Source organism: Cryptomeria japonica, chromosome 9 (genome assembly GCF_030272615.1).
Source record: "Cryptomeria japonica chromosome 9, Sugi_1.0, whole genome shotgun sequence".
Taxonomy (NCBI): Eukaryota; Viridiplantae; Streptophyta; class Pinopsida; order Cupressales; family Cupressaceae; genus Cryptomeria; species Cryptomeria japonica.
The window spans coordinates 399,017,810-399,032,276 of NC_081413.1; the positions used below are offsets into that span (position 1 = coordinate 399,017,810).

Sequence of the window (14,467 nt, forward strand, 5' to 3'; positions counted from 1 at the left end):
GTTGTATTGTGGATTAAAACTTATAATCTGTTAACAATTGATTCACACTCCTCCCCCCCGCACCCCTCTCAGTTGTTCAACAGTTATCCTAACACATGGTGCCCAATGCCATGGTCCTCTCAAAAAGGTCACCTAATTTGAGCAAGCACCTAGATCCTGTGTCAACCTATGTCGGAAATTCAATTTGTTTTTCAACTAGCAAGTACAAAAGGAGGTCTACCCCTCTCATTTAAAACCTAATGAATAAATTCAAGATCTCAATTACACTCTAGCAAATTCAAATGAGCAAGAAATCAATCTTCTATCAAGCGTTGGAGTAGAAGTGAAGTGAAGTGAAGACTCAAGCTTTGGAGATGACATTCATGTTCTATGTTTTATGAAGATTGTCTACATGAAACCCTAATTCCTTGTGAAGACAAACAAAACTTCATTAAAGGTATATCATTAGTGTTTCAAACATTTTCGGTCTTTTCCCTCAAAAGGAAAGCATCTTTACTGCAGTACTTCATTTACATTTCAATTCTATTTCATGGTTAATTCCAAAACTGAGGTTTGACCTAATGTAAACCCTTATTCCCAACGATTTTCCCTTTTTCACTATGTGCAAGAACAGGTATAGAGCTACGTTTTGAAGGAACAACATGATTCATAGAGACGAACAGGTTCCCCTTTGGATGATGAAAAGTTAGGACCAAGGTGACCACCACCACAGTCCCAACAATTCAGGCCGAATTTCGGGGAGAAGATTTGAATCATCTTCCTTTGCTCATATCTAGGTTTGTGGCTCCATACGATGACTGTAGCTCACTATTTATGCATAATCTCTTCAATAATTCCCTATTTTACCCTGATCTTTTACAATTCAATTTAAGACAAAGAAGAGCCCCATTTAGGAGCCCTGGAATCTAATCAGAATCTTGATCTCTTAAGATCAGATCTATCAAATTCATATATCTCCCTAATGTAGTGGCAATTAGGAAAAAATAGTGGTTTTATCACATTTAATGGTGAAACCCTAAATTTTTCACCATTACATTTTCTATATTAAATAAAAATTAAAATCCATTGTTGAGAAAACCATTGTGTTATCATAAATATGATTTATTGCATATGTTATTATTGGTTTGTTGAAATTCATTAGTGTGATTGGTTGTTAGTTTCAAGGAAAAGGTTGTCATTCATTTATCCCCTATTCTTGATTATGTCAAACGATATTAGAGTTGGATTGTCTTACATGTGCCTGTAAAAATCCTCCAATAAAAGTGTACCAAGTAGGTGTATAGAAGAGGGAACATCCTCCACTATGTATTGTTGGATAGAGGATGTTTCCAATTATTCCAATGACTAGTTTGTTGGATAGAGGATGTTTCCAATTCATTCAATAACTAGTTTGTGGATTTTGGGGTGTTTACATGTGTATGGGACTTGGTTTGAATCCTACAAAAAATACAAATAAGAATTTATAACTAATGCGTGGATCAAAGTGATGATCGAAGGGGGGAAATGAGCTCTGCTAGGGTTTGAGGTTGTGTATTGCTTTTTTCAGACCACATTTACAGCGGGATTCTAGAGTTTATTATGGCCCCAACCAACTTTAGCCCAGCAATTGATGTTGGTGTTGGAGTACCTGTGATGGACCCTCATGGCACCTCAGAACAAATGCCCTCACAAATTTGTTCCGAAAGTGTTCACGAGGTATGTCCTCGCCTGATGTTGTGCTTCCTATTCAAGATTTTGATAATGCCTGTGAGTGGCTTGAAAATGCATTTTGATAGGTTATTTTGTGAGTAGGATCCCTCCTAAAAGCATGCTTCGTGATTGGGTCGCCAAAGCTTGGTCTCCTCATGGAGTCCGGCTTAATGGCGTCCAAAGCCTCACCAAGGGCTTCTTTTTGTTTCACTTCTCGAACCCTTCCCATGTTGAGGCTATCCTCTCTCATGGGCCATGGACCGTTCAGTCTTCCCTTTTGGTTTTCTAGTGTTGGTCTCAAGACTTTTCTGTCTCAGATGATAAAAAGTTGAGAGTCTCGGTCTGGGTTGAGTTTCCTGGTCTTCCTTTGCCTTGTTGGTCTTTCATGCAAACTATTGCTCAGTCTGTTGGCAAAGTTATTTGTCTTGAACCAAACCAATTTTTTAATGCTCGCCCTCAAAAGAGGGTCTACGTTGAGGTTGACCTTTCCCACGACCTAAAAGAAACTGTTAATATTCAAGTGGGTGGCAATACCTTCACCCAGAAGGTGTTTTATTTGAACCTTCCCAACGCTTGCTATCGGTGTCAGTCGACGAAGCACAAAATCAAGGATTGTCCCTTGGCTATTTTGAAAATGAAACCCCCTATTAAGGAGATCGGCTCTCGATCTGTGGAGGGACCTAAGAAGGATGAATGGACCATTGTGGTTCGCAAAGGCAAGAACTTTGTGGCTTCTACCCAAAAGCCATCCGTCGAATCAAGTTCTCAGCCGACGGTGGAGTCTCCTACACAGGCACCGTTTGCCCAGGTGGTCTCTATGTTGTCCACTTCGGTTTCAAACCCTGACCAACAGGGGAAGGATTTTTCTGAGGGTGTCGCTCGACCCCCTTGGATTCGCACTCCTCGGGATGCGTCTATGATTTCTGCTCCACACTCTTTGTGTTGCTCTCGCAGCCCTTCTGGGCGTGCTGAGATAGCAGATGGTGGTTTAGAGAAAAGAAGAGTTATTTCCGATGGGGACTCTCATCTCAGTCTCAGTTCATATTTTTGGCGCAATAGCTTCTCCTCTCTTGGGGACAAGGATGACATGAAATATTTTTCATGAATTACATCTCATGGAATGTTCGAGGTCTCACAGACATCACCATAAAGTATTCTGTTAGAGATGTTCGTCAACGTGTTTTAGGCCTGGATGTTCTCTGCCTCCAAGAAGTTAAAATTGTTGGTTTCATGCTTACTATTGCATGTCATGTTATTTGGCCTGATAGCCTAGTTTTTGCTTCCCAGCATGAGGCTGGTCGAGGTGGAGTTCCTACTCTCCTTTCACCTCGTTGGCTTTCTGCAGTTATTTCTCACGGTTCTGATCCCATGCATCGCGTTGTATGGGTTTTGATGTCAATTGATAATCATTCTATTGGGATTGTTAATGTTTATGCTCCCAATGATGCGGTTGATAAATCACACTTATGGCGTTGGATTGTTGATACTCTGTCACCTGCAACTTGGGTCATGTGTGGTGACTTCAATATGGTTGAGGTGGCGACCGATAAGGACGGGATTTTGCCTTTTCGATGGACAGCTGGCGAGGGAAGCCTGGTACTATGTGTAATAAGTTGGGTCTTTTCGACCCCAACACCAACCGCCTCCGCCTAGGTGGGGTCTGGCACACTTGGTCTAATTTCAGAGTTTGCTCGGTTAGAATCTTTAAAAGGCTTGATCGTGCTATGATAATTGCGCAATCTTTTTTTTCTTTTTCTGAAGATCAAGATCTAACTGTCTCTCCTCTCATTGATGTGACGTTGTCTGATCACTTCCCCATAAAGTTTAGCATTGAATGGCATCCAGTTAGGTCGCATCTTTCCAAGACGTAGTTCTACCTCAACACGTCTCTCTTGCACCATCAAGCCACAATGGCCCACATTCAAATGGTTTGGAATTTGGAACCAAGGCCTCATCATCACTGGTTGGATTGTGTGGTGGAATGATGCCATTAACCGCTCTGCAAGGTTTTTGCGTGTTTATGGTAGACAACTTGCCATGTACCGCAGGCGCTTGTATGACGTGACTACCAAAGATATTTGTGCTGCCACAGAAGCTCTGGCCTCAAATCCTTTTGATTCTAACTTGCAACTTTGGTTAGCCCAGCTCCGTCATCAGAAACAAGTTGCAAATAATTACTCTGCCAGAGGAGCTCAAATCAAAGCCAGGTTACATTGGCTCAAGGTGGGTGATAGGGTCTCCAAAGAATTTTTCTTGGCTTTACGTGCCCGTTAGACCTCTGCAGGGATTAAGAAAATCAAAGAGGGGCATGTTGTTCTCACCGAGCTGCCTGATATTCTGCAAGATTTTGTCCGTCATATGAGAAGGTGTTCACAGCACAAGGAAACTCTTCAGCGAAAGCCCAAGCTTTGCAATATTTCTTAGCTATTGTTCCCAAAAACCTTTTGTGATCTCTTACTGACCATTGATGATCTCAAGGAAGTTGTTTTCTCTATGGCGGATGATAAAGGCCCAGGGTGTGATGGTTTCCCTTGTGAGTTCTACAAAGCCCTTTGGCCTTGTGTCGGTCCTGACCTACATAAGGTCTACCTTGAAGCTTTTCATTCCTAGTCCCTGGGAAAGATGCTTAATCAGGGTAACATCAAGTTTATCCCTAAGGCTGGGGATCCGGAGGACATTTGCAATTGGAGGCCTATTACCTTGCCCAATGTATCGTATAAGATCATTGTCAAAGTCTTGGCTCTCAAGATTCGTCATCTCCTGCCTTGATTGTTCGTCCGGAACAAATTGGATTTATCAAGTCCAGGTTTATTCTGGATAATATTATTGTTGTTTGTGAAAGGATGGAATGGGCCCGACGCTCCAAACAACGAGCAATCTTCCTTAAGATTGACTTCACTTAAGTGTATGATCGCATTGAGTGGCCATTTATTTTGGCTATGCTCAAAGCTCTTGACTTCAGCCCTAGATTCATTTAGTTTGTCCAAATGTTATTCAGAGATGCCTCAGCCTGCATCAACATCAATGGTCGTTAGTCTAAGGCTTTTGCTCTTTTCAGATCCATTCACCAGGGCTGTCCTCTGGCTCGTGCTTTATATGTTCTTACGGCGAAGGGTTTTGGGTACTTGCTAATGACATTTCTGATGGATGTGTCCGTGGAATCTCCTTGCCTGAGTCACCTTCTCAACTTGTCAATGGCCATTTTACGGATGACTCCTTTCTCACTCTCATTAAGGAAGAAGATAATGTCCAGGCTGCTCTTCAATGTCTGGATACTTTTTCCTTCGCTTCTGGCTCGGCCATTCAATGGCACAAGACGCAATGTTATAGGAAATCTTTTCTTCCCGCCCCGCCTTGGATTCTTCAATATGGCTGGAAATGGCTTCATCATGGCGAAATTTTTCGCTTTCTGGGCATTCCTTTTACCTTTCGAGCTTCGTCTGTGGATCTTTGGAATGTTGTTTTAGCCAGGATTGAGAAAAAATTAGCCTATTGGATAACCAAGCCTCTCTCTATGGCTGGCAAATTTCAAATTTGTTCGAAGGTTTTGGTTGCCACTCATGTCTATTACTCTTCATGTTGAGCTCCTTCTAAGGCCTCTTACATGAAGTTGGAAAGACTTTTGCGGGCTTTTCTTTGGGCCTCTAGTTCTGACCATCAAGGTTTTCACATAGTCGCTTGGGAGTATCGTTGCCTTCCCAAGGAGTCCGAAGGGCTCGGCCTTATTTCTACCCAAAAATAAGGGCTTTCTTTATGTGCTAAATGGATCATCAGAGCCTTATCTAGTGATGAGGCTTAGAAAATCCTTCTTCGGCATTGCATTTCTTCAGGTTTTCCTGCCAATAGGCCGACTTGGAAGGGGATTGGTTTTCAAACCCTTCTCATTATGAAAGACCCAGTTCAGATCTAGGGTACTTTTGTTGTTAAAAGCATCTGGCATGCTTGGGAAGCTATTAAGCCTTGGCTTGGGTGGGCGGGTGATGGTTTTCGTGATGGGATCTCCATGAATCAACACAACCTCTAGTGGTCACCTCTTTTTCAGGTGCAAGGGTTACCGTTGGCCAAAATCCAGGGTATTAGTGCTTTGCGTTTTCACAAACGCGGCATTCGAACACCTAAGGACCTGTTTTCCAGAGTTTATATGAGTCTTTGGTCATGGGATGACCACTAGGTCCAGTTTTGTCTGTCTCGAGCTAATCAACAGACTTATGACCTTCTAGTTTCAACCTTACCCTCGCATTTGTTACATAAGCTTGGCATTCAGTTTGTCCGACCTTGGTGGAAGGATTGGAAGTGGTATCCTTGGACTCCTTTTACCAGCTACAAACCCAAAATGGGTTATCTCTAGTCGGTGCCCCATTTGCCTATGGTCCATATTCTTAACCAGTGATGGCATTTGCAATCTTCTTAGAAATCCTGGAGACTCAGGTTTCTTTCTGTTTGGCCCACCACCACTGAACCCAAGATTGCACACTTTGCTTGGTGTGTTCTTTTTCAAGGGTTGCCTTTGGGTTCCAGACTTAAGCATTTGGGGGTTCCTAATCCCCAGTGCCCTTTTTGTGGTCACCCAGAAACTTTATGCACATTTTTTGGTTCTGTAGAAGAGTTCAATAGTATTGGAGTTGGATCCATGATTTCTTTCGGCCTTTTCAGCCTGAGCCCTTTTCTTGGCATATGGCTCTTCTGGAAGATCCGCCTAGAATCCCCTTCAAGTTTTCCCAGATATGGCATGCTTTCAGAATGGAGATCCTATTTACTCTTTGGAAAGATAGAAATGTTGTTCTTTTTACTCACAGCTCTTTGGATACTAATGTCTCGCTCTATGCTAAAGCTTGCATTTGTAATAATGTATTAATGCAGATTCAGGTACAAGTCGATAAAGTGGCTCTTGAGGTGGGCCACTTACAGGACCTCCTTTAGTATTGGGGCAATGCGCCTTGTGCAGTTTCTCGAGTGTCGTCAGATTCTGTTTTTGGCAACCGCACTCCGCCCTGTGGTCGTCGTCGTGGTCGAAGCTCCTCTGCCTGACGCTCTCAGACCCCGTGGTCCCAGGTTTCTTGCCGCTCCTCTGGTGGGGAGATGATGCGTGGAGGCGCCACTCGGCTTCTCCTCTGCATCGTGGCTCTACCTCGGGTGGCCTTTTGTTGCTCTACCTCGGGTGGCCTTTTGTTGCTCCTGTTACTTTGGCTCCTACTATCGGTGATGGTTCTGGGTGGCCTGCTACGACCACCTCTAAATTTCCTCACCTGGCTATGGCTATTTCGCCTCCCAGGTGGGAGGAAGGAGAAGAAGAAAAAGACCCAAACAATGGATGGTTCGTGTCAAACCCGACTCCTGCCCCCGCTAATGTATGGGGCAACAAAGATGATCAAGATCCTACCCCCTTGACCGCCACTGCTTTGGCTGCTTGAGGAAGTTTTTTTATGAATAGCTTTGTTTTTTGGCTCTGGCTTCTTGTCATTTGACTCTCGCGGGGTGATCTTGTATCCCCCGACCTTTTTTTGTGAATATGTACTTTAATATTATTTTTTAATAGAGAAGGCCTATTCATCAAAAAGTGAACCATAATGACTACCATATGGTTAGAAAAATCTTGTCAAGACCAATGAGATTATCTTTTACAAGAAAAATAATTGTTAGATTGGACAAAGAAGACAAGATGAAAATGGGAAATGTGGAAGCAATGATGGATGTTCTTTGTAAATCACAAGGAAATTGGGGGGCAAGAATAGAAGATGAAAAACTATCATTAGGGCAACAACATGATGTAAAAGAAGGCATTCTCATAATGGGGCATATGGAGGCATTAATTGTCAATCCTAAGGAAGAAGTAGTAAAGGTATGTCCTATGGAGTGCATGAAGGTGGTGATGGATGTGGTAAAAATGAATGCTCATGGGGAAGTGAAAGTAGTGCATGTGGATGCATATGACAAGTACCTTGAGATGGCACCAAGTGAGGAAGGAGAAGTTGCAGAAATGAAATTTGAGATGAGTGTAGATGAGAAAGACAAACCTTGATTAAAGGTGGAGATAAATGTGAGGAAGAGCCAATGAGTAACTCATTTAATTCCAACATATAGATAAATTTGATCCTAGAGGAATATTTTGCAAATAAGGAATTGCTATGCACAATATTGGATTGAGTTGAAGATGAGATCATGTTTTAGATAGTGGATTTAGAGTTAGCATGGGTCATGCACATAAAAGTGTCCAATATACACAAGCAATACAAATATTGATAAATAAAGGAGCTATGAATAGAGATAAATAAATTCAATTTCTACAAAGAGGGAGTGAAGGAGAAGTTGGAAGCGAAGATTGAATTCTGGTGGATAGAGATCCACAAGGGGGATGAAAGTGATTGGAAAAACGTGGTGAAGTTTGATGGGATATGACGAAGCCAAAAGCTAGAACAAGCAAAGTAGTATTTCTTTTAAGGCATTTGCATCTAGTGATGAGGCATATTAACATTTATACATAGATTAAAAGGGTGGTTCTACCAATCAACTCTAATTTGTAAGAACTATGCATGCACACTCGTACCTGGGGTGTGATCTAGGAGCATCTTATGGCTAATGCAATCTTGCATCATCCAACAATAAAATTGTCTTTTTATGTTTAGAAATAATAGGCTTAGGCTCCTTGGTTCAAAAAACATCTAGGATTACAATTTTAAGCACTTTTAATATTATTTATCATGTAATTTGGGATGTCCCACATGGTGGGAATCCAATTGATTCTCTTTTACCACTTGTATGTAGGTTAATGGTTAGTTATGACATCTCTTTCAGTCTTGGGTTACACATGACAAGATAGAAAATACGTAAACCTATGGTGCATCATAGACGAGAAGTTACATGAGAGGCATCTTTGACTTGATAAATTGGACTTAGGAAATGGAATGTTCAATCTACATATTGACACATGTTAATCCAAATTCATTCACAAGTGGATGTAATGATGTTGGAAAGGGTGCCCAACTTGGCTAATTTTAGCTAGTGGATAAGATTTTCATTGATAGGAGTTATTAACTTTGACTTGTCTTCATTCCTACAATATGACATTGCAATTTGGAGAAGTTACACTTTCATCATGCTTGCATTATTGTTTTGAGTGCCCCAATTAGAGGAGGGTCTTATACTCTTTTCTTGGAAATGGAGAGGCAATCACCACAGGGTTTGATTACAAGTTGGAAGGTTGTAATTTTCCTCATTATTTGCAAGTCGTCAAAAGCTCAATTGAGGAAACATAGTACTCAATGTGTGGATGTTTGCAGATATTGGACTAAAGAGTTATGTTTTTACATGTGATTTTGTATGTTAAGATTGTTGATTTGCAAGGGAAACTGTAAAAAAATTCCAATGATCTTTTGGGTGGATGTTATTGGGTAGAGACCTTAAGTCTAGTGAACAAATGTTATAATGGCTTGTTATATTTGACTTGAAAAGAAATAGAATATCTTATTAATGTTTGGTATTCATGGCTGAGGTTTATGATGTAATCTCTAAGACTATCAAATTTTCCATACAATACATGCATGCATACTTAAAATTAGATCCATTGTTGAGAGAATCCTTATGCTAGCATGAATATGAGTTGTTGCATGTGTTAATATTGGGTCATTGAAAATTTTACGAATGTGTTCATGTAATAGTTGCAAGGACAAGGTTGTAATTCACTTGACCCCTTATCTTTGACTATATCATCCTCCCTACATGATGAGTAGACTCACAAGTGAAGGTGCCTCTTCTTGATTCTCTAACAATACAGGTCCTCTATCAAATTACATTGTCCAAAAAGAGCATGATTATTTGATTTTGATTTTATTAAAAACTATGATTATTCCAAGATTTCATCTCTCATTACTCACTTGGACAAGTGTCAATTTCCTCTTCCCTAGCAATACACAACCTTTTTCTACTTTGGTCTTGGATATCTCATTGTCTAACTCTATGGGAGAGGTTAATAAACAAAGGGAGGTGACAACTTTGACAAGATGGAATCTCATTTTAGTTAACGATCCAAATATTGAGTAGAGGTAATGTGACAATGACCCTCTACGTGGATTTTCTATCATTACAATTTCCTCTTAAAGGCTACATTAACTTTTTTATGTTAGTTATGTCTCACAAATGCATTACTAAAACTTTGGTTGATTTTGATACATGGTTTTGTTGTGATGGGTTGAATACTTTATGTTGGCTTGTGAGATTTTCTATTTGATGTTAAATAATTTTTTAAATGCTTTTAAGGGTTTTCCATAATTGTAATATGCCTACATCACAAGGCTAATATTTAGTTGTAATCCCTTTTTAGACCCTTTTTTGTGTTTCTTGTATTTTTATAATCACTTGATTTTTTAACATGGACATGAAAGTAATTTTCAATATAAAATATAAAATATGGTGCTTTGTGACTATGGTAGAAATCAAATTCAAATACAATGATCAAATAATCCATGTATTTTATGAATGACAATTATATATAAAGGGTTTTCTTAGTCCAAGGAAGAAAGCTAGCTAACAATTGATATTTTCAATTACATAAATCAAATCATGCAATCCTCTTGTTGAATGTTTATTAGTGTGCTAACTTATTTGACCGCTTTGGAATTATCTTATTTCCTTAAAAACTCAATGCAACCTCTCATTCAATACAAAATTCAAGGTTTGAAAGCAATAGGTACATGATCAGGGGCAAAATATTCTTGTACCACATGCGCACTACAAAATCTCACCTGTATATGTAAGCATAAATAAAATGTTACTTCAACTCATTATGACTAGAAGTAATGGAAGAAAAAATACATTTATACATCAACGGTTAACAAGAACTAAAGACATTTGCCATTTAGCTTTCAAATAATCTCAGATGACCTTGCTATTATATTGTTGGATAATTAAGCAAATTTATATGTTACCGATAGCAAGTAGAAAATCGAAACATTAAATTGAAATTTTTTTAACAAGATTTCATAAAAAAAAACCCAACTCAAGTACAAATTAAAACATAATAGAAAATAACATTGTTAAGTAGCGAATAGAAAAATTAAGTTCATGTTTTAAGCAAGACTCAAAAGAAAATCCCAACTCAAGTAGGAAAAAGAGCATGGCAAACATTAGTTTTAGAGTGAGACTTTTGCACATTGAATCACTATCGTATTTTAGCATTTTACTCATTTGCTAAAGGATTGGCTCTTGCTTGAAATATCTTTATGCTTGAGTTGACAAGTATCAAGAAATTTGAATATAATAGTTTAACTATCATTTTATGGAAGTTAAGGTGTGTTATGTTATTGCATGCAATATTGACCATTAAATGGCAAGAATGATATGCCTAATACAAGCATGTTATTCTCACATTAATCTAATTGGTTTGCTATAAAGAACAAGTAGTCATCTAAAGGAAATACACCATTATAAATACAGCAACATTTTTATTACAATATATGTAAAATTTAAAGGTGATTTTCTTAATATTCGTAGGATAACCATCTCTAGTAACATTAAGTATTTGTAGATAATCATCGTAAAGATAAAGATACGTCCATTTTGTCTATTTTTTTACAAATGCCACTATTGAAATACTAGTTATGCATCACTTGTAAATACCTCTTATCATTAATTCTGGAAAATGGTTAAACATTGAAAAAAAAACATGTTTGTATTAGAAAATGATAAGTACTATTATACTATAGGAATTTCACTTGATGAAGGAATGTGCATATTGTATATACATTATTATTGCATTCCTAACAATTTTCTTATGTAGTTGTCAATGCATTAATCTCCCTAAGCATGTGTTCATGTATATGTCAAGATCAAACTGTGTTGTTTTTTGGTATTTTGAGGGAGATATGTCATCCATCATATCAATTTCATATGGCTGTCATTTCACTTTCATATCTACAAAATTGTTCTCATGACTCCTTGATTCTTCCTCTCTTTTTTCCATTATTTTTCTATGTAGTTGATGTTATATATTGGGTCAATCACATCACCTAAAACTTAGATTTGGCTTTGGGTTTATATCCATATTTATAGGTTCCTACTTTGATAATTTCTGAAGAAAAGTCATTTGCTTTACTAGCATATATACATATCTACCTTAGGAAGAAGGTGATGCGAGTTAACAGAAGATTACATCAATGAGGACAAGTCGAGATAAAGGTCTTGAACATTTCAAAAATAGTTGTGTCAAGGAATCTTTCCAAGTCCTTAGAGGCTCCAATTATGGTCCTTGGGGGCAACTTCTATCAATCTTGACTTTGCTTATAGCCATCCCTCACAAGGTGCTACAAGGAAAAGGGGACACTAATGCACTATTGAACCAACCAAAGGTAAATATGCTTTACCCTACCTATTTTTTTTGGTACTTTCATTTATATTATGAATTATATATTCTTCATGTATTAGATAGCATAATATTGCTTATTACTATCATTTTATCTTCTACATTGTTATTACCTATAACCCTTGTTGGAATGTAATGACATTATGGTCTTCATAACTTTTAGTTACCACTTAGTGGCAACTCTTTACACATTGCTCTTGCTTACAACCTATAATTGCTTTGTGGACCAACTTTCTTGAATTGTTTTTGGATCTAGAATGTTCTACCATTTTTTATTTTAAAGAATCATCCTACTATAAAGACTTATTTTAGGCCCAACACATTTTTAGTGAACCCAAAATGATTTTACCCCAATTTTGATAGGCCATTTTCACATTATTTTATAGATATTTCAAATGCATTTTTTCCATCATGTCACCTCTTATGGTTTTCCTAGCTAGTCTTGTCCCATTTAGGTTCTATAGTGGTTATGTTTATTATTATTAAAAGCAACAAAACAAGGGTGTTGACCCTATACAAGCTCAAGTAGAATAGTTCATTAACAACATGCCAAAAGACCACCATTAATAGGCCTACCAAACCAAAGACGCAATAGCAGAAAGCTAGGATCCCAACTCAAGAGTGGGAAGAAACACCCTCAACTCGATAGGAAAGAGTTTGGGAGGGGGGAAGACTTGCCTTTTCACCTATGACAAACAACAATCCAAGCAATATTATTATTTGGAACATCATCGCAAGTTAGCTCAAGCGAAGAAAATTCCTCAAAGTGTCTGCCAGCACTAGAAGCAAACTGTTACTACAGAACAACACCTAGAGCAGATTGTTGTTGCAGAATAACACCTGAAGCAAACTGATGTTGTAGAAGACTTGGAGAAGAAATTTTCTACAAAATAGGAGCAATGTGAGTGAAAACCTCAAGCCCAGAGGAGGACTCACCAGTAGGAGTAGGATCTAGTGGGCAGCACAGGCCACAACAGTAGTAAGAGGCACAACCTCATCCTAGGAGGAGTCATTAGCATTTGAAGAGTCATCAGAATCAAAAGCATCAACAATCAAATGAACATCATTCCCATCTTTCCACCAAGTTGTGGTACCTTTACAGTGTGAGAGAGAACAATCAGTAGCTAAGTGACTAGTTGAGAAGCATCTACGACAACGAAAGGAGAGGCCCTCATAATCTAGAGATTAAGTCCATGACCTATCCCCAACCATAAGAACCACATCCACCTTAAGAACCGGGGAGAGGAATAGAAATGTCAATGTCAATAAGGATTAGATCAAAAGTAGAATGACCCATGAAGGATGTGGTATCATCCACCTTCTATAGTGGTTATGTTTCCATTGTGTCCACGAACACCATTAATGGTAACACCTCATCATGAAATTTATTTGGAATCTAACCTAGGCTATACATACAATGCAATGTAATTCAAAGTGTGAAGCACGATGAATAAGAAATCCCTATTGAATCTTCAAAATCAATGATGTAGAAAATGTCTTTATTTACACCCCTTCAAATGGTAAATAACAAAATTGAGTTCAAATATTTTGAGGAAGACTCCATAGAAAATCCCAACTCAATTAGGAAAAAGAGCATGACAAACATTAATATTAGAGTGGGACTTTTGCACATTAAATCACTATTGTATTTTGACATTTTACTAATTTGCTAAAGTTGACATGTATCAAGAAATTTGAATATAATAGTTTAATTATCATTGTATGGAAGTTAAGGTGCCTCATGTTGTTGCAAGCTATATTGACCATTAAATGTCAAGAATGATATGCCTAAATACAAGCATGTTATTCTCACATCAATCTAATTGATTATTATAAAAAATAGAGTAGCCATCTAAAGGACAAGTAATATTATCAATACATCAACATTTCTATTACAATATATCTAAAATTCACAACTCATTTTTTTCATATATACGTGGGATAACCATCTCTTGTAACATCAAGAACATATTGTTTTCAAAGCTCATTTTTTAAGAGGATTGAGCCACTTAGTTGCAGCAACCTGAAGCAAAATGCACAACTTGGAGAATTATAAAGAAAGAGGGGCTAGATGTTTTCCTTGAAAGACCAAATGGGTATGACACCCCTTTGGCAAATGAAATTGTTCCATTATATGGTGTTTAAAATTACTAAAGAACTGCTTGTAAGGGCAACTATTTTAGCTACTAGAGGGGCCTAGATTTTCAAGGATTGCAAGGTTAGTGATAACGCCATCACCAAGTTCTTAAAGTCAAGCAAAGAACTGATAAAGTTCCATTTAGGTCATATGAGAAGTTCGATGCAAAATCCTTGGGATGAAATTGCCTTGTGTCTTATGAAGTATGTCACCTTGGAAGGATGCTTTATATCTTTATATTTGTATCATTTTGTTCTCTTAAATCATTTTAGGCATAGAATGTTGTT

At 38.2% G+C, this 14,467-nt stretch overlaps 1 protein-coding gene across 2 annotated transcripts in view; it reads right to left on the reverse strand.

The window, feature by feature from the left end:
- LOC131073094 (uncharacterized) overlaps positions 1-14,467 on the reverse strand; it is a 55,087-nt gene that overhangs the window by 18,631 nt on the left and 21,989 nt on the right. Inside the window, exon 6 of one of the 2 annotated variants that reach the window (XM_058009464.2) lies at positions 10,135-10,427. The exons of the other annotated variant lie outside the window; for it this stretch is intronic. Coding sequence (XP_057865447.2) covers positions 10,353-10,427 — 75 coding nt within the window. The 3' untranslated portion in view covers positions 10,135-10,352. Of the gene's footprint in view, positions 1-10,134; positions 10,428-14,467 lie in introns of those variants that run through there. 2 annotated transcript variants of the gene reach the window in all.